The sequence below is a fragment of the Pavona decussata genome, unplaced genomic scaffold (assembly GCF_977016875.1).
Source record: "Pavona decussata unplaced genomic scaffold, jaPavDecu1.1 SCAFFOLD_527, whole genome shotgun sequence".
Classification (NCBI taxonomy): domain Eukaryota; kingdom Metazoa; phylum Cnidaria; class Anthozoa; order Scleractinia; family Agariciidae; genus Pavona; species Pavona decussata.
Window position 1 is genome coordinate 63,248 of NW_028145832.1, and position 19,874 is coordinate 83,121.

General features: G+C 40.8%; 2 protein-coding genes across 2 annotated transcripts; both read left to right on the forward strand.

Moving 5' to 3' along the window:
* LOC146449976 (protein mono-ADP-ribosyltransferase PARP14-like) overlaps positions 1-19,874 on the forward strand; it is a 112,063-nt gene that overhangs the window by 57,670 nt on the left and 34,519 nt on the right.
* LOC146449979 (uncharacterized) lies at positions 1,218-18,989 on the forward strand. Of its 2 annotated transcripts, none has more exons than XM_085100925.1 (9): positions 1,218-1,321; positions 7,101-7,186; positions 8,269-9,492; positions 10,064-11,790; positions 12,485-12,673; positions 13,249-13,813; positions 14,479-15,381; positions 15,916-16,230; positions 17,559-18,989. In XM_085100925.1, the coding sequence occupies exons 2-9, from the start codon at positions 7,168-7,170 to the stop codon at positions 17,834-17,836; spliced, it is 5,220 nt and encodes a 1,739-aa protein (XP_084957051.1). In that variant the 5' UTR covers positions 1,218-1,321; positions 7,101-7,167; the 3' UTR covers positions 17,837-18,989. The 2 variants fall into 2 exon arrangements, with proteins under 2 accessions (XP_084957051.1, XP_084957050.1); XM_085100924.1 differs by having other exon boundaries at positions 1,289-1,408.

Sequence of the window (19,874 nt, forward strand, 5' to 3'; positions counted from 1 at the left end):
TTTTAAATTTTGTTACCCATTTACGGTTATGAGAGACACACCTATCATGGAGGCCTCTCCGGTGAGGAACAATCGGCCCCCTATATAAGCCATTAAGCGAACCTCTATATCACAAAGTCCACGGTGCAACAAACGGTATTCTTTTAAAACGGTATCCTATTAAAATGTATGGAACTGAACCTCGATAAAACAAACCAATTTCCTTAGTCCCTTGGCGCTTTGCTAAAAAGAGGTTCCACTGTATTTGCAGCGCCAAAGGAAATGGTTTTTGAGCCGTTTTGGTTTAAAATAGGGTATAGGTTTTAACCATTTTGGTCTAGAAGTCTCAAAACTGGTATGGAACAGAAACAGGTTTGGATTCTAGGGACCACGACTGAAAATGAGTATGAACTGAATTTAGAATCCTGGGGTGAGTTTCACGAAACCCTCTTAAGTTAAGATGTATCTTAGTATTGTTTCTTCACAGAAGGCCTTTTGTTGGAAGAACAACATATACGTACTAGTGTTCATAAACAATAATTAGGATATATATTAACTTAGGAAGGTAGGGGTCTATTAAGGGGGTACAGGAAAATGCATATTTTGGTCTGAAATAGAGTCAGGGTTTGGAGCCATATCCCCCCCCCCCCCCCCCCACCACCAGAAATTTACCCTCTTGGGGAAGCCACCCCTTATAGTGCACTCAGTGACTGAATACTCCTTCCTGTCCTGACGCTAAAGGCGTTTTTTTCACAAACTCACAACTGGGTAATTATAGCTACATTACTTTTGCAGCCCTCAACCATTAGGGCTTGCTCTTCTAGGTTTTCAATCTCCAACCCACGAAAAGGAAAAAATAACCTTTCAAAGATTAAACCTAACGTTTTCACAGATTTTATGTTAACTTTTGCCGAAGCTTTGGATGTGTCTCACGCTTTCTCGACTACAATGGATTCCTTACAGATACTGCCTCAGCAAAACGGTATTTTTCGTTGTCACTTTTCCATAACGCCCCACGTACCTTGGTTCACTCGTATCCAATCTCTCTTCGCCACTAAATAAAATGAATACCCAAAAATCTTCTAAATGACGAATAGCACGAGCCAAAGGAAAAAAGCGCGCTTCGAGAAGCTTTCGTCATCACACCCCACCGTGAGAGACTTGTTTTAATAAAGATCTGCTAATGATTTTCGATATTAAATTTGCGTATTAATGAGCATACTTCTAATATACGAGCCGTGTGAACGAGTGCCGCTTTGCTTGCGTTATTGTTTGCGTGATTTCAAGTCGGAAGTGGTTGTTCACGGTTCTAGGAATCTGAAGTGAAAGCTTCCAAATTCAGGTAGGTGAAAGCTTAGATTGGTTTGGTTCTTTCTTTGAGAGAGTGTCTTTTGAACTTAGTTCACCGATTGCAGCTAATCAATCGTAGGTGAGTTCTCTCAATCTTTCAGTGCGGTTCAGAGGGTTTTGTAGTGCACATCTTCACTTATTCCGTTAGCAAGAATACTGTTGTTAAACTTTAATATCCTGATTTGTAGTTTCTGAAACTTTAGAAAATTTATGTTAGTCTGTCTAGTACCTCTTATTCGTCTGATAAATTGTTAGCTGAGGCATATAAGCGTGCAGCTTTTCTGAAACAGATGCATGCACTTAGAGGCCGATGATCCCGTTTAGCTGGCTAGCTTCCTTTGCAGGAAATCTGTTGAACACACAAAAGCAACGCTCCAGTTACATAGAGAGTCTCCGATCGGTGTCGCACGGTATCGTGATGCCGGGATTGCAGATAATTTTGCTGAGATTTGTTCACTGATCACTAAGACTTACCGCGGCCAAGCAATTTCTCACGACGGACTTCTCTTTAGAGCAAAATTTAGTTGGTCTTTCTGTAAACCATGTAGCAAACCTTAAGCAGCTGGCGCTTAAAACTGAAATATGACGCATGGAATTAAAATAAAAAGTCGATTAACGAAAGTGAAACGCCAGAGGCATTCTAGTGATTAAACCTATTATTTGGTGCACGATGTAAGGTCTACATTAAGCCACAGCCAGCTAGCCTCACCTGGCTCGCCTCGTGTAATACTAGGAAAGATTCATCTGGGACAACCAAGACAACTCAGTTAATGAAATGGACCTCTTAAATTTCATATTTGTTTCCACGAAACATGCGGAATTAAAGGTCATCTATCTATATTTATCTATCTACAAACATGTGGACTTCGCGTTAATTTAGTCCAAATTCTCGGAAAGCATGATCACCGATACGGGGAAAAAAATTGCAAAACATGAGCATTTGAGTATTATATCTTGCCTAGAGGTCATGATTAAGCCCAGTGGATTCAGTACTAGATTTATAGTCTCAAGGTATAGGGTAACGTGTATGGTGTTGACTAGAGTCCCGCCATGCAAACTGTCTGCAAAAGCTTCGGAAGTCACTGAGCCTTGTCTTCCCCTCTAGGCAAGGTGTGATATTTATTTCATTTTGGTTTTCAATTTTAGGTGCTCTTTCCATTAGAATGAAGGATTTTTCTAGCGGTGACGAATTTCGTAATCTGTCAATCATAATATGCGAAAGAATTCCCATCCGAACATACTTCAGTAGTAATGTGTTTTTTGAAGCGATTGGCCGAATTCCAATAATATGCGCACGGAAGCGAGACGCTTCGCTTCCAAAGCTTTAAGGCGATAACAAGCGAATCGTCTCATTTCCAAGCCCACGATATAGAAAACACCAACTATACTCGTAAGAGGAGGCGAAACGTTTCGCTTTCACGGCCTCACGGTGGAGTGAAACAAAATATCCGGCTTCCACGCCCACAAAATATGTAGCCAATACATGAGCTTCCATGGCCTTTTGGCGTCGAGAAGTGAAAAATTCGCATCGATCAGATTTATGCCGGCAGTATTTAGAGCTGCTATTTGGGAAAAAGAAGCCAAATATCTCGCCTCCACCCCCACAATGTAATCATAACGTCAGTGTCAAAACGCATAGACTTAAAAGGGGTACTGTCATTAATTTTTAGTGTCACTTCGAACAGTCCAAAGACATATTTCTACTAACAAAAACGTTGAAATAATGGTCCTAATTGGTAAAAAAACGAGCTTTAATTATCCCTGACTACTTATGGCTGGGATGCACTGAATGAATTGGAACTTAAAATAATTCCCATGGTTTCAAGTTCTTCTACTGTGCACGTGTATTGTAAAGATTCATGGTTTGTTCTTCCTTAGAGAAATCACATGCTGTTTCTTCTTGTCGCTGTGAGAGCAATTTTATGTTTGAACGAGGTTACTTTGTCAAATATTTGTGCAGTTTTGACCAAAACAATATCAAAATCACCGTGATGGTGTTCGTTTAAACCGACGGGTTACACCGTGGTAATTATAATAACGGAATACTGGGGGAAATAGGTTTTATGCCGATATAAATAGAATTAAATGTCCATGTCGTAAGTGGTTATATTTGCTTAATTTAATAATTACAGTGTTACCTCAATCTCTGTGAAAAATTGCTTGTCGAAGACATTAAAGCACAAGTAAACATCATGTTAATCAGAAATAGCAATCGTCTATTGCATTTATGACATAAGAGTCATTGTCTGAGAAAACCAGGCAGAGGTGAAAGATGGGGGTCGGCCGATTTCCTTCAAACTTTCACCATTTAATGTCTGTCCGAAATGATAATGAATGATGCTATTTAGCAATTCTCCTGCCGTTGCGTTTCGTAGTTTGACCACCCCCCCTGGTTTTGACTCTCACTGACCCCGATGTCACGCAAAATATATGCAGAATTTGAAGCTCAATAAAATATATTTCGCGTCATTTCTGGGGACTCATATCGATTGCTTGTATTGTTTACCGTCTAAAAAACGTTGTTAACGGAAAATATCCCGACTTAACATAAAACTTAATTTTTTATAGAATTTTGAAATTTCCTTGCGATCGCAAAAATGTCTTGGGCCAAATGTGAGGCAATTTCGAAACGGTTTTTCTCAGAGGTGCGGCGTTCCTTTCCGAAAATTTCAAGATATAATTTAAGCCAAACATCTGTTCTCCCAAAATCAGCAAACTCTAACTTGAGCCATTAAAATGCGTTTGCATGAGCCACGCTCGAAGTCAAAGATGATTCGGTATTTTTGCTAATAAAGTTCCACAGCGGGTTTTTCTTTATTTCATCTTCTTCTTCTTTTTTTGTTTTTTATTTTGGGTTTTTGGATAAGCTCGATGAAACTATCTTAACTCTCCGAGGTAGAACGTCCCTGGAAGATTTAGTTGAGTGTCGCTTTGGGCAGGAATAACATCAAATTGGTGTTAGCTCACACTTGATTTGATAAAGCAATTTTGTGAAACGTGATCATAAACAGAACACATTTCCCGCTTCTTTTAACATTTCCATTTTAAACTTGGCAACAGCAAGCTTTTCCCTGATACTAGATGAAGTCTTGGAGTCAGTCTGTTGTCGATAATTGTTAACTAAAATAAAAACAGCAACAAATACCTGTGAAACTTGCCACGGCAAGAGAAGCTTGATGACCGAACCTCCGGTATGTTCGTTACATAAAAGACAATTGAAAGAACAACTAATCTTTCTTCTGTAATGCTTTGGGTTCCGCCATGGATCTGAAGTGCTCTTTCTGGTCTGTGGATTCGTCTTGCTATCCTGTACACGAGATATTGAATCTCATTTCGTCAGTCCTGGTTTGGGAAGCAAGCGTGGCGCGATGGGTTCAATGATCTCCGAAGCCGATTTGATTCTCAACAGAGCAGGTAAATTTGATGTCCCTGGAGACGAGAAGAGAGGAATGGCTGTTTGCCCCAGACATCGCAGGAACCTTACAACAGACTGGACCAGCCAAAAACGGACTATGTGTTGCCACCTAAGTCATATTAAAGGGACAACGAAAGCCGGGGTAATACACAAACCAACCCGACGAGTAAATGCCAAGATGCCACAAGGTATTTTTGAGCTGCATAACGCTGTTGTTCCCATCGGTTCAGGTTCGTTTTATGTTAACTGACAGACTGCATACAAGACTCATTTAAAAAATATAAACAACATAGTACTTACGGCCATGGGAACCGAACGCGAAATTTGGCACATTTGTTTTGTTTACATTTGTTCCGCGGAGTCGTAATGCCGCCTCAAATTAGTCGTATCACAGGGAAACCAATCTTAACCTCCCATGCTAGCTATTATTTTTGGATATAGTTTAAAAACAGCTTTTAGTTGGAATTTGGAATAAAGGCGGAAAACATTCTACCTCATTAAAGTGTTTCTCAAATATATATTCAATATTTCATATTCATCAGAAGAAACTAGTTTTGTTTTATACCAAAAATACATTCCTTTAAAAAAAAAAATGACAGCAGGATTGGCATGAGCTTTCTTCTGATGGATATGAAATATTGAATATAATTTGAGAAACACTTTAATGAGGTAGGATGTTTCCCGCCTTTATTCCAAATTCCAACTAAAAGCTGTTTTTAAACTATATCAAAATACAAAAGCTAGCACGGAAGGTTAAGATTGGTTGCCCTGTGATACGACTAATTTGAGGCGGCATTACGACTCCGCGGAACAAATGTGCTAAACTTCGCGTTCAGTTCCCACGGCCGTAAATGCTATGTTATTTATATTTTTTAAATGACTCTAGTATGCAGTCAGTCAGTTAACATAAAACGAACCTGAACCGATGGGAACAACTGGAACAACAGCGTTATGCAGCTCAAAATGCCTTGTGACATCGTCCCTTTAGATATGACTTGGATGGCAACACATAGTCCGTTTTCGGCTGGTCCAGTCTGTTGTAAGGTTCTTGCGATGTCTGGGGCAAGCAGTCATTCCTCTCTTCTCATCTTCATGGACATCAAATTTACCTGCTCTGTTGAGAATCAAATCGGCTTCGGAGATCTTTGAACCGGTCGCGCCACGCTTTCTTCCCAAACCAAGACTGACGAGATGCGATTCAATATCTCGTGTACAGGATAGCAAGAGACAAATCCTCAAACCAACACCTTCAGCGCCACAAGGCGAATAAACAGACCAGAAAGAGCACTTCAGATCCATGGCGGAACCCAACGCATTACAGAAGAAAGATTAGTTGTTCTTTCAATTGTCTGTTATGTAACGAACATACCGGAGGTTCGGTCATCAAGCTTCTCTTGCCGTGGCAAGTTTCACAGGTATTTGTTGCTGTTTTTATTTTGGTTAACAATTATCGACAACAGACTGACTCCAAGACTTAATCTAGTATCAAGGAAAAGCTTGCTGTTACCAAGTTTAAATGCAAATAAGCGAGAAATGTGTTCTGTTTATGATGACGTTTGACAAAATTGCCAATTACCGTGACATGTAACGCTTTATCAAATCAACTGTGAGCTAACAACGATTTGATGTTATCCTGCCCAAAGCGTCACTCAACTAAATCTTCCAGGGAAGTTCTACCTCGGAGAGTTAGGATAGCTGCATCGAGCTTATCCAAAAACAAAAAAAAGAAGAAGAAGATGAAATAAAGAAAAACCCGCTGTGGAACTTTATTAGCAAAAATACCGAATCATCTTTGACTTCGAGCGTGGCTCATGCAAACGCATTTTAATGGCTCAAGTTAGAGTTTGCTGATTTTGGAAGAACAGATGTTTGGCTTAAAATATATCTTGAAATTTTCGGAAAGAAACGCCGCACCTCTGAGAAAAACCGTTTCGAAATTGCCTCACATTTGGCCCAAAACATTTTCGCGATCGCAAGGAAATTTCAAAATTCTATAAAAAATTAAGTTTTATGTTAAGTCGGGATATTTTCCGTTAACAACGTTTTTTAGACGGTAAACAATACAAGCAATCGATATGAGTCCCCAGAAATGACGCGAAATATATTTTATTGAGCTTCAAATTCTGCATATATTTTGCGTGACATCAGTGTCAGTGAGAGTCAAAACCAGGGGGGGTGGTCAAACTACGAAATGCAACAGCAGGAGAATTGCTAAATAGCATCATTCATTATCATTTCGGACAGACATTAAATGGTGAAAGTTTGAAGGAAATCGGCCGACCCCCATCTTTCACCTCTGCCTGGTTTTCTCAGACAATGACTCTTAATAGTATGAATTATTATTCCGTCATTTTAGATCATTTTCGATTTCTTCGTTTACGAATAAAAGCAGTTGTTCGAAGTGATACGACAGGTTGTAAGCAATGGAACGTGATTATTATGGTAAGTCTACATTAAATCTAATTGCTCAGGAATTACACATTTTAAAACACCATTGTTTTGTTCAAAGACCTATAAAAGTTCGCCAACCGTAATCATATGATTTTCATATCAGATCCCTCCTTGCTTTCGGGAAGCAGCTGCATATCCATCCATCCATCCATCCATCCATCCATCCATCCATCCATCCATCCATCCATCCATCCATCCATCCATCCATCCATCCATCCATCCATCTAGCCACATCAGCCCGGGATGATATATAGCGCGAGTATTGTTCCTAAACGCAAGCGATATGTATAGAAATTATTCCTCACCACCCACTGAATCCAACCTGCGGTACACAAACCACAAGACAAAAGAGAGAACTCGCAGTTTACGGTTTGGGAGGTATGAATGCACCCTGGCCTCCTAGCACGTTACAATTAAGATTGTAACGTACACTTAGTGGCTGCTTGGTGCGATCGGCATTACCAAAGAAATCAATGGCGAGACTGATCTAAGTCGGAAGGTGACCAAACAAAATTCGCAGGGTATATTGGTAAAAAAAAAAAAGGATCGTAATAATACAGATAGAAAGAAAGAAACAATTTCCGCCAACCAGCTTGCTGAAACGAGTGCCATTAAAGTGACACAAATCATCAGGTAGCGCCTGCAGGTCCTAATCAAACGAGGTCATACGACAATAAATCTTGAATCCAGAAACATGTGACTTGAAACAAACATGCACTGAGCACCAAAGGCAGAATATGAAACTCGTACCAGACGCGGAAAAAATGCAACTGGTTGTTAGCGTGGTGGTACCAAGAGCCAAACTTAAGTGAGCCAAAACACGATTTTGGCTTTGATTTCGCACTAGCAAGGTTGAAAAATAATAAGAGCTGATAGGTTATCGCCATCTTCGCAGGCTTTATAAATAAATGAATAAATAAATAAATAAATAAATAAATAAATAAATAAATAAATAAAAAGTCTTTATTTATGGAGAACAAAGCAATCAAAAATTCGAAGTAAGAAGTAAAGCAGGGAACACATTTTTCTTTGATAATTTATTAGAAAGCGTAAATATCTGTTTTACTTTACAGAAGATGACGATGGATTTGAAGAGGAAGAAGGAGAAGAGGACGAAGATCTTGAAGAAGATGAGTATTTCGATTTCGTCGACGCAGGAGATGACGCAAACAACGTGGAAAGCAGCGACGACAACGGCTTTGCAGATGCCGCAGCCTCTGTTTCCTCCACGACGGAAGACGAAGAAGAAGTCAGGCAATTTCCAGGAAGCGGAGGGGATTTTAGAGCACCCACTGCGTGTTTCAACATAGGAAACCGTCCTGAAGAAGAGGGCCAGAGAAGAATTGAGCAGCAACGGTTTCAAGGAAGAAGAAGAACAGAGAGAAATCTAAACAGTAGAAATTGTGTAACGCTAGAGGAACAAAGAGAATTTAAGGAACACCCCAATTGGACAAGACAGTGTTTCAACAAGAATGAAGAGCAATGGGATGGAAACCAAATCTATCGCCATCATGATTCAAGAACGGGAGAAGGCTTCAGAGGAGGGCTAAGAGGACGACCAAGAGGTGGCCCTAGGGGCGGACCCAGGGGGGAATACAGAGGCGGTTTTGGCCAGGGTCAAAGAGATAAACAAGAATACAGGGGCAACGTCTCTCAAGGGGGCTTACGTTTTGGTTGTCAATCTGTCGATGCGAGGCTTCAGCCTCAACGAGGACGTGGAAATTTGACTGGTCCAGGAAATTTACCAAGAGCCAAGCTCTGTTCTCTTGAAGGACCTGAAGAGGTAGCCAGAGGGGGATTCAGACGGGTACCCAGAAGGAGACCGAGAGGGGGGCCCAGAGGTGGATTTGCTTGTGCCCAAGGAGAATACAAGGAAAATGTTCATCAAGACTGGGGCTACAGCAATCAAGGCTACAGAGGACGAGGAACCTTCCAGCCCGTCCAGAGAGAAGACAAATTTGGATTTTGCAGGGAAAGAGATCAGGAAGCTGGTACACCTCAGGTTGCTCATGGACGAAGAGCAACAGGCCAACCCAGTAACCAAAGAAGAAGGGGTAGAAGAGGTTCTCGTGGAAGAGGTGGAGGTCCGGTATACTTATCGCATATGGCAAATATTAGTGAGACACACAGATCGTATGACGATCTTCACGTTGGCCATTCTGGAGAAGATCATCTCAACAGACGTAACCAAGGAAATCAGGAGAGGCCTGGCAGAGCTGGTAACAGAGGGCATAGTCAAGGAGGAATGAGACGAGCTCAAAGCTTGTCAAATTTGGGAATGTTTCGAGATCCAAGAGGTTAGAAAATAACTTTTAAAACTACTTTTTTTCTGAATTTTGTGAAAGAGGGATTTTACACCGTGTATTTGTGAAAAATATTCTTGGTAAAGTTGGGGCGTGGGTCTTTGGAGCCTAGGCGTCCCACTGACCGAAAATTGCCCTCAAATTTGTGCGAGTTAGCTAGGCGTAGTTGGCCCTTTCTAAATTTTCCTGGCAGAGTTTCTTGCTTTCAGCTAGATTTTCTCTGACGTACCATTGCGTGCCTTTAATGCATATTTCAGTTGAGGCAAGTCAAAGAAGTACAACTGAGTAAAGGACCCATACCCCAAGCCTTAAAGGATGATGACGTTGTCAATGGCAATTGGCTTGACTTTAAAAGAAATGAAAATATAAAATGACTAATATGTTATGTTCAGCACAATTGTTGCTCTTTTCATTCGATGTTTCTGCTTCCTTGGAGGATGTTGGAATGTTGCTAATCTTAGTCTCACAATTGCTCTTTTGGGTACTCCAATTAACGTAAAACGTTATTTAGTAGAATCTCTAGCGAAGAGTAATGAATTTAGATCGTGTGTTTATTCATTCACAGATATGGAAAGCGCCTTATCCAGACAGCGACAGAAACAGCAATTAAACAAGGCACCGCGTTCACACAGAAACTTCCATGAGTTTCTAGACGTCAGCGAGAAGGACGGTTCGGATTTGGGATCAGGTGCAAACAACAGCAATAAACCTCCAGTACGCCAGCGGCCTGGACCTAGAGTACAGCAGCTGCACCTGGTTGTGGACCCGGATGTAATGGAATACGTCACCAGTACCTCACATTATGGTCAAATGAAGAAGACGTTAGCGTTGAAGAAGAGTGAAATTAAGTGGAAGTCGAACAGTAAAACTGCCGTTATAATGTATCGTGGACAAGACGAAAGCGATTCTTGGCAGTCGGAGTGCATTGAAGAAGTCCAAAACTACCTTAGCAAATTTACAAAGCGTAATGTTGAGGTGAACAAAGATTTCTGGGAAGCCGTGAAGACTCAGGTATCCAGCATTCGCGCAAGCTTTGGGATTGATCCACCGCTGGTAAAAACTATCGATGATTCTTTCGTTGCAAAAATTGTTTCTCTCAGCTCAGATGGTAGAAAATATGAAGATCAATTAAAAGAAAAATTAGAGGAGATATATCATGAAGAAACCAGAAAATGCTACCCAAAGACGACGAAGAAGGTTCCCGTTGAACGCTTAGTTTTGTTGAAGAAGATAAAGTTTGCAGAGAACCTTCAAGGAAATAACAAGGAACTGGAGATAAAGTTGAATACTGAAGCCGAGGAAATCTATTTTGAAGGGCCGCAACCACAGTTCGCTGAAGCGATCGCGAAGTTCGAGAAACTTAACGCGGAGATGGTTGAAAAGAATTTGAGTTTATCAAAGAGCACCTTGGAAGTGCTAGGCTCAGATCAAGGCCTTCAGAGAGTGAAATGTGAGTTGGAAAAGAACGCTGTTGAGGCTGTGCTAGTGATTGATAACGACGCTAGGATGGTGGGTACGTCAGCAAAGCATGCAGAAAAGGCAGCGAGTCTTGTAAGGAAGTTGACATTGGAAGAGAAAGTTCGCGTGGATGAGAAAAGTCAGCACCTGCTAAAAACAATGGGTTGGCACCAACTCTGCAAGAAGTTTAACACTGGGGATGTCGTCCGTGTGTATGGGAACAACTGGAGCGATACCTTTGTAGCTGGGTTTTGCGAGGACGTAATAGAAGCGATGAAGGCGCTGAATGCTTACTTAGAAAAGAACTGCATTTGCGAAGAGCGATTTGTTTGTCTTTCTAAACTTACCAGAAGGTATCTCTCTGAGATTCGTCAAGACGACTTGCATTTAATTGAAGCTCAACTCACAGACTTTGAAGTGAAGATTCAGAACCAAAGGGACGATTTGGTCATTTCTGGCAAGAAAGAAGGACTTGAATGTGCAAAAAAGAAGCTTAACGATCTCTTAGTTGAGAATGCCTCTGAGAAGTTTGACGTAGAACAGTTGGGTCTACGGAAATTCTTTGCAAGCGGAAGAGGAGATCGTCTGGTAAAATCTGTTGAACAGGATCACGCATGCGTGATCCATGTCCAGACAAGCTTTGATAAGAAGCAAGGTGACATGGTCACTCAAGAAACAGAAGCGGCTATGGGATATTGTGCAGCACGCGGTGTTGATGAGAACAAAAAAAGCGCGGATGATAAAGGTGACAAAGAAGACAATGGTTCCTCTGCCTTGGTTATGCCTAATGGCCAGAAAATTTCTTGGAAAGCTGGGCACATCGAGATGGAAAAGGTAATTACATCTTCGTTAATCTGGTTGTGATTCAATTCAGTGAAGTAGTTTTCACCTCACTCAATTGAAAGCGAAATGTGTTGGCTTTTTTGTTTGTTGAGTCGTAGTTTTATAGCTCAATAAGACTAGCTACTCACAAGGCCAATTATTCCTCCTCATTTGGGTTCAGGAAGGTGTTCTGCTAAAACCGAAATGGTATTACCTCATTTCCATCGTTTTTTGTCTTATTTCTTGATTTCTTCTTTTCTTACCTGAAAAGATGCCGAAAAAGACGGATGTTACGTTGCCTGAACGCGCAGTCAACGAGGTGCACTAGCCGTGAACAAAGCGACTCCAAACGGAATTCAATTGTTTAGAACTGCTGTGCATATGAATTCAGCCTTACGAAGGATTGAATTCATTGTGTCGCTTCTAACCACGGTTACTGCGGTACGACTTACAAAACCCGGCGTAAACTCTGAAAATTATTACTGGGGTCTTTATTCTTCTAAGACAAATCAAATGCAAGGTCAAACCACAATACACAGCCAGAAGCCGGCCCAAGATTCATTCCAGCTTGTGGTTTGTTCATCTCGCTCTTTATTGGTTTTACCCAACACAATCAACATTCCGGAAATAATTTTAGTTGTCTAGTCTTCCTTGTCGAATTGTAAGAAATGGAATTGTTGAAGAAGTCTTCCTTTTTGAATTTCAGGCTGAGATACTTGTCTGTCCTCAAGGAGCATGCTCTCAAGCGATTATCAATGCGGGTGGACCATTAATGAAACAGTGCTTAGTAACTCCAGAAACTGGTGAGGTTACAGTAACTCCTGGGTTTGGCTTGGCCTGCAGTCACGTGCTCCACACCAACTGTTGTAACTGGCATGAGGGAAAAGGAGAGAAGGTGAGTATTAACTAACAAAGGAACTAAAAGTGAAGGTTTAATTCAGGCAAGACCACGAGGGATGCTGGTTTCCCTAGCATGAGCCAAGTGGAGTTACAGCCCAGTTTCCTCTTTGTTCAATTTACATTGTTTGGGTTTGTGTGCTAGAGAGAAAAATTATTAAACGGGATTATTTCATGTTTGTGGTGTACGCTGTTCTTGATCCAACCTGGATCATATGAAACCATAAAATATCCTAGGAAGCAAATCCGTCACTTGTCAGCATCAGCCAGCCTTCTAGGCCAATAGACAGTTCACAATGAGCAACCTGCAATTAGAGCCTCTCCTTTCTTCTCTATCCGGTGGCGGGGGAGGGAATGACGGTAGGCTGACACCTAGGGAAAAGTTTGGATGGAGCAGGCGATGTCCTCTCAAAGAGAAAGCGGGAAACTTAATTGATTGTAGATGTAGATGTTAAACGTAGAATGACACTAGTACTGGATCCAAATATAACGGTGTAGTTGTAAATTTATCACCATTTATTTCACTCTCTGAAAGAAAAAAAGCTCTACTAAGCCACATCATTTTACTTCAAGGTTTTGCAAAGAATCATCCAGCAGTGTCTTCGGGAGGCAAAAAACCTTGGAGGGACGTCGATAGCATTTCCTGCCATAGGTACTGGAAAGCTGAACTTCCCGCCAGACGCAGCCTTTAGAATCATGCTTGAAGAGTCTCTCGAGTTTTGTGTCACACATCCTTCATCCAGCGTAAAAGATATTCGATTTGTGGTGCTCCAACAAGATTACGCCCTAATCACTGCCCTTAGGAAAGAGATGGGAAATTTAAAATCAAAACACAATCTATTAAGGCAAGCTCGGTGCGGATTGGGCCAAACTAATCAAACACCAGCAAACGAAACAGATCTCAGTATTGACGTCCTAAGCGGAGATTTGACTCAAGAGACGACCGACGCCATTATGAACATCATCAACAGCGATGTGAACATGAGCAATGCTGGTGCATTAAGCAAAGCCATCTTAACAGTGTGCGGTCCACAGGTCCAACAAGAACTCAGTCAACTGGGCAAACAAACTGCAGGGACTGCTGTGATGACAAGTGGTGGAAACTTACCGGTGCCATACATCATTCATATTATTCCAGGTTTGTAAAGAAAGAGAGTCATGGTACGTTTAAAGACCAGTAAATGAAATAGAAGTTCATCATGTTATGAGTATGCGCAAAGAAAAACGCTAAGGTCCCTGACAGGAAGGTCACCTGTGGAAAGTTCGTGAGCTCGATTCCCCTTAGGAAAAACAAAATGCATATTTTGTGCTTTTTATTCCAGGATTTTTTCAATTGGTTCTTCTAAATCACTTCAACTCGCAAAGGGAACATTTAGTGCAATCAGGACACTCTCCTTAACATTTTACGCGTAGAACCGGTCTGTTGTTTTAGTTGGTAAAATAAATATGATAAATTTTCCGGTTTTACATATTCCGCACAAAAACTGGAAGAAGCCTTTATTATAAGTCCTACTTTTCATGTCCTTTCGGTGTAAAACGTCTTGACTCAAACTTACTCCTAATTTAATAAATTTTACATTGGTACATTGTATTGCTTCAAGTTTCTTTTACGATAAATGAACAGACGAGACTATTGAAACAACTGAGAAACGCCTCAACTCCATACGTTATAATTATGTTTCGCCCAGAATTTCCATGTGCTTTTAATTGACCAAAGTTACGTAAATCAATGAAATCAATCTATATGGTCTTTTATATAGTTTGATTGATTGCATGGTTTTGAAGCTTATCGGATAATTTCAGGTTCTTCAGACAAACAGCACCTTCAGACATGCCTGGAAGCTGGTCTTCGCCTGGCGGATACACACAACCTTCGATCCGTTTCAATTCCCAGCGTAGGCACTGGTGGCTTTGGTCTTTCGGCGGCGGACTCGGCCCAAATCACGTTTCAAGCTCTAAACAACTTCCGTGGAAATTGCAAAAGCGTTCGTAAAGTGCGCGTTGTCGTATTTCAGGCTCCAATGATGCAGGATTTTTTGCAAGCGCAGCAAAGGCAAACAGCTGCGAAAGATGTTGATGACCTGGGTAGCCATTCATCGCCAGCAGATACAGTTGCTAGGCAACCAACAGAACACAAAAGTATGTCGAGTGTGACGAAAGACCCCTCGGTGAAAATTTCTGTGATAGGCAACGACAAGACAAGCGTCACACAAGCGGCGGACTCCCTGAAAAAAGGTTTCTCTGAAGCCTGTACGACTCAAAAGGTGGAAAACGATACCGTAAGTCAACTATCCCATGACCAGATTGAAATGTTAAGAAAGAAATCCGAAGATCTTGACATCAAACTTGAAATCGAGACCAGTGGGGGTCACATTGTGGTGTGGGGTGACCCGAGTGATGTGACTGATATGGTCGGAGAGATCTGGCACGAGATTAACGAAAGAACTAAGAAGGTACAGGAAGAGCAACAAGCGTTAATGGTTTCCAAGAACATAGAATGGAGTTATGAAATACACGGCACCAAGATACCATTCATCTCGAAAACAAATGCAAAGATAGAAATGGCGTACAGCAAAGAACAAACCACTGTACAAGTATCTTTGAGAGCAGATGAGTTTATCATCGATTTAAAAGCTAAAACTGGTCTTGGACAGCGGAACAATGAGCGTATAACACTTTCCAGAAAAGTGAAGGGAGCTGTGGAAGGTAAAGGAACAGTGAATAGCAATGACTTCTCGTTTTTTCTGCTATAATTTATTTTCATTGAAAGTATCTACTATTTGCGATACCATGCCTATATAGAAAGCGAAGATGATGATGATGATAACGATGATACAGAAAAAGAAAAGTGATCAAAGGTCATTCTGAAATGGTGAACATTGATACAAATCATTCCTAACCAGCTAATAAAAGCCTTCCTCTAACACTCAATGATTCGGTTTGTCTGTTACGATACAAACGAGGAAACAGTGTACGTACAGCCAGTGTTAAGCTAGTGGTCGCTAGTGTGCAGAAACGTTGTTCCTCAAAATGTTTTCCCTTCTGCGCCCACCTGGAAATGTCTGAAATATTCTGTCGGGGCAAAATTTACTTCCGTATAGCAGAACACGTAATTATACTTTTTCCTGAGAAAGTTCTCATTCAAAACAGCAACTAAGGGAACAACATTAACGCACAAAAACCGTACCAATTTCTTTTTCATTTGCACAGGCCTCAACAACAAACCTTTTTGTCTTTAAGGAATTCCTCTTCCAAAGCACTGGGCTCCAATGCCAGGCCCTGGGATAACAGTACACACAGTGACACTCGTTCCAGATTCCTCTGAGTACCAAAACTGTGTGCGCATGGTTCACGCAACAGCCGCTGGGGTGAATATTCAGAGCATCCAACGGGTACAAAATCCTTATCTTTGGCAGAGTTATATGGTGTGCAAGCAGAAAATGGATAAAGATAATGGGGGAAACAATGAGCGACAACTTTTTCATGGAACCGACGCTAAAAATTTATCGGCGATAAACACACAGGGTTTTAACAGAAGCTTTTGTGGGGTACACGGTAGGTGATAAAGAGCTATAAAGGTTTACATTTCCCTGGGATTAGGGGTGAGAAGGTAGCCAGAATGTATACCAACAATCACTTCAGCAAGAATTTGACGTTTTTTAGATCATCCATAATGTTTAAAATGAACATAAGTTGATGGCGTTTACATGTAGCTGCAATCGCCACAGTTAAGGCCCAGATACACTGTGTTCTCCGTCATTCTTTAATTTGACATTTTCGTGTCAACGGTTACACATAATGTCGCACGCTTCAACATCGAACGTCTATCAGGGTAATCAGTGAAGTAATCATTTGCTGTGTTAAAGATGAAATATTCATACTGTCCCATGCTTGTGTCTAGTTGAACATTTCGTCCTTTCTATTTCATATAACAGGGTTAAAATTTACCATATTTCTAACCCTACTCTTCCCTACCATACCCTACCCTATTTGGGCTGGTAGATTACTGAAAGAGACGTTTTTAGACACATGGTCGCCTACGTTTCTTTTGAAAATGGAAGTTTCCACATCTGTGGAAAGTGGGCTTGCGACACACGTTCGACGGTTATGTTTACACAGGAACCAGTTTAAACATGTGTTGACACCAAAATCATAGGTGATGGACTTGGATGTAAGCATTGTTGATTAATCAATGACCCGATGTAAGCGGTTTTGTGTTGCAATCTTGGCAGTTTGTGGTTTCAGCGCTCATATAGGCGTTGTGTATGTTAAAGTGGTGTAATTTTCTTTGGCAAAACGGATAAAGCCGTTTTCAATCGAGTGTTGTAAAACCATAACCAAAGTTATTACTCTGGCCAATCACAACAGACGCAAACAGCGCTGTGAACCAATCTGAATTCAAAGCAAATACATGTAACAGGCGTCAAGGGCGGGATTGGTTTTGGTTTTACATCTCATTGGTTGAGAAAGATGGCGCGAGTTGCAAAACCAAAGCAAACGGGCTATTGCTTTCGACACCCAATTGAAAACTGCTCTATAAGGACTGAGTGGTCATATTCTATAACAATAATAATAATAATGATAATAATAATAATAATAATAATAATAATAATAGTAATAATAATAATAATAATAATGATAATGATAATAATAATAATAATAATAATAATAATAATTTTTGATCAGTAATGATTTCTTGAAATATAAGCACGCGAAAATTAAAGTTAATAGTCGAAGTTTTCAATTCTTCGCATTAATTTATCCACTTTGCCTTGAGAATGGTGTCACGTTGACGCCGAAACTTCGGCTATTAACTTTAATATTCGCGTGCTTATGTTTCAAATAATAATAATAGTTATTGTTATTTTATTATTTTTCTGCAGGAGTTGTTTATGGACGCGGTGTGTACTTCGCCAGAGATGCCTCTTACTCAGTAAACTACGCAGGGGGTGAAGGTGGACCTCGCTACATGTACATTGCCCGGGTCCTGGTTGGTCAATATTGTACGGGCAACACTTCTATGAAAGCTCCTCCACCGAAAGACCCTTCCAGACCGGAGATTTTATATGAATCTGTGGTTGATAATACAGGAAACCCAAGTATCTTTGTCGTATTTAGCGATCCTCAATGCTACCCTGAATACCTCATAAAATTTCAATAGATCGTTTGCATCTATATGGCCGTAAAACCGAACAGTACTTAAACCTTCAAAATCAGTAAAATAAGAGACTGTAGGTTAGTTTGTCAAAACAACAACAAAACAAAAACATTTGGGACAAATGTTTGCTTTTTAGTATCATTTTATAACCAACTCATTTGAAAAAGAATAGTCAGAAAATTAGTAGTCAATTAGTGATGAATGTGCTATTGGCATGTTGAGGACAGTTTTGCAAACCTGATTAACGCTAAATTAGGATTAAATTTAGTACATATACTATTAACGACACGAAACCCTTTGATCCTTGCGTCTTCCACGAAGTCACTTCAATGGCTCTTACGCTGGGAAAATGACACTGGGCTTAGACTTTGATGGGCTATATGTTTATAAACCATAAAATGTCCAAACTTTGGGCGTGATGCTCAACGAGTTTGCCTATAAATTGCGAAGGTCTCTGAAGAGTCCCTTGGCCGAGACGACATGGCGCATCTGACTAGCCACGAACATTTCACAAGTGCTTACAATTTTTCAGTTCTTTATAGTATACATTTTATGGTTATAAGAGTATAGGCCATAGAAAACTACCGTCGATTTGTGTAGAGTATGCAGCGCCAATCATGATCTGGAATGGTGTCCAACAATATCTTGAGCCGTGTATTCAGAGGGTTCAAGCCAAATGCTTGGACGCTATTGCCCTCTCCAAGGACACTCCTGGAGATAAAGGGTTAGTTTCTAAGGAAACTATGGTGCGGCACTGTGTTGCCAAGGTAATTTGACCACCCTACAGAAATTCAAGAGCTGATGTTTCGAGCCTTAGCCCTTCCTCAGAGCGAAAAGTTCCGGAGACCCAGACCCAGCCTGTTAGATGTCGTAATTTGTCCATAAGAGAATTTCAAGGATTCTTGAACGATACAATGCTTACCGGCTAGAGTCAGTAACTCAGTTGCTTTTGTACACTATTATAATCTAAGAAGTACATAATTCCGTTTCCTTGAATTTAGTTCTACATAAGCTTCTTACCCCAAGTCTTAGAAAATTTAAATATACATTTCAAGTTTTATAGAACTGATTGTCTTGTAGTTTAATTTTTCTCTGTCTCACATTTTGTAGTACCAAAGTAAATATTATGCCAATTAAAATTGTTTATGAAGGTCAACTCTGGGTGCTAGAGTTTTCGTCTCATTTACGCTTTTAATTCGTTAGAATTTTTGATTTCTTGGGCTTAATATCTAGCAAGAGTGGAAGATTTATAAAGTCAACAGTCGTCTGTTGAAGTGTTGTCACGGGGATTCTGCCCTAACAGCTTTCTGGGAAGCGTTGAACTTGTGAGCTTATTCCCATAATTCCATGAGGTCGTATCGTTTACACGAGACACCTTTTTGTCAATCGAGTTTATTAGGTCGAATGCGGCCAGTTTTCGTCAAGTTCCGGCCAGACCGCCCAGTCTGTAAATCGAATGCGTCATTTTGAAGGGATGGTGCTGCAAAATCCTGAAAATAATCACTCCGAGAATGATAGGATAAAACTTATTCTTAAAATCGGTGCACTCCGTTCACGAACTGACTGGTCTGGCCGGCCAGTTCTAACAAATGGAAAACACCCAAGGTCAGGTGGAAAAGTAATCTCGTACCCAGATCTCAGTCGGTTTGGGAATTGCGCCTTGCCGTGGGAGATCTGGGTGCGACATCAATGGGAAAGTGGAAACGACACAGGCTTACTTGTCGCGTGGCACTGCTTTACGACACTGCCTCACGCAGCGGAGGGGGGACAAGGGGGGGGGGGAGGGGAGGCGAGGGATGAGGAACTTCTCATACATTCTTTTAAATGTTCTCACAACTTGCAAAGCAATCATAGAAGTTTTTGTCTATGGCGCGTTTTTAGTGTCAAAATTCAAAGTATCAATTCAAACATTCGATCCTTCAATTCAAACATTCAATCCTTCAATTCAAACATTTGATCCTGCAATTCAAACATTCCATCCTTCAATTCAAATGTGCAATTGTTCGGTTCAAACTTTCGATCCTTCAATACAAACATTCAA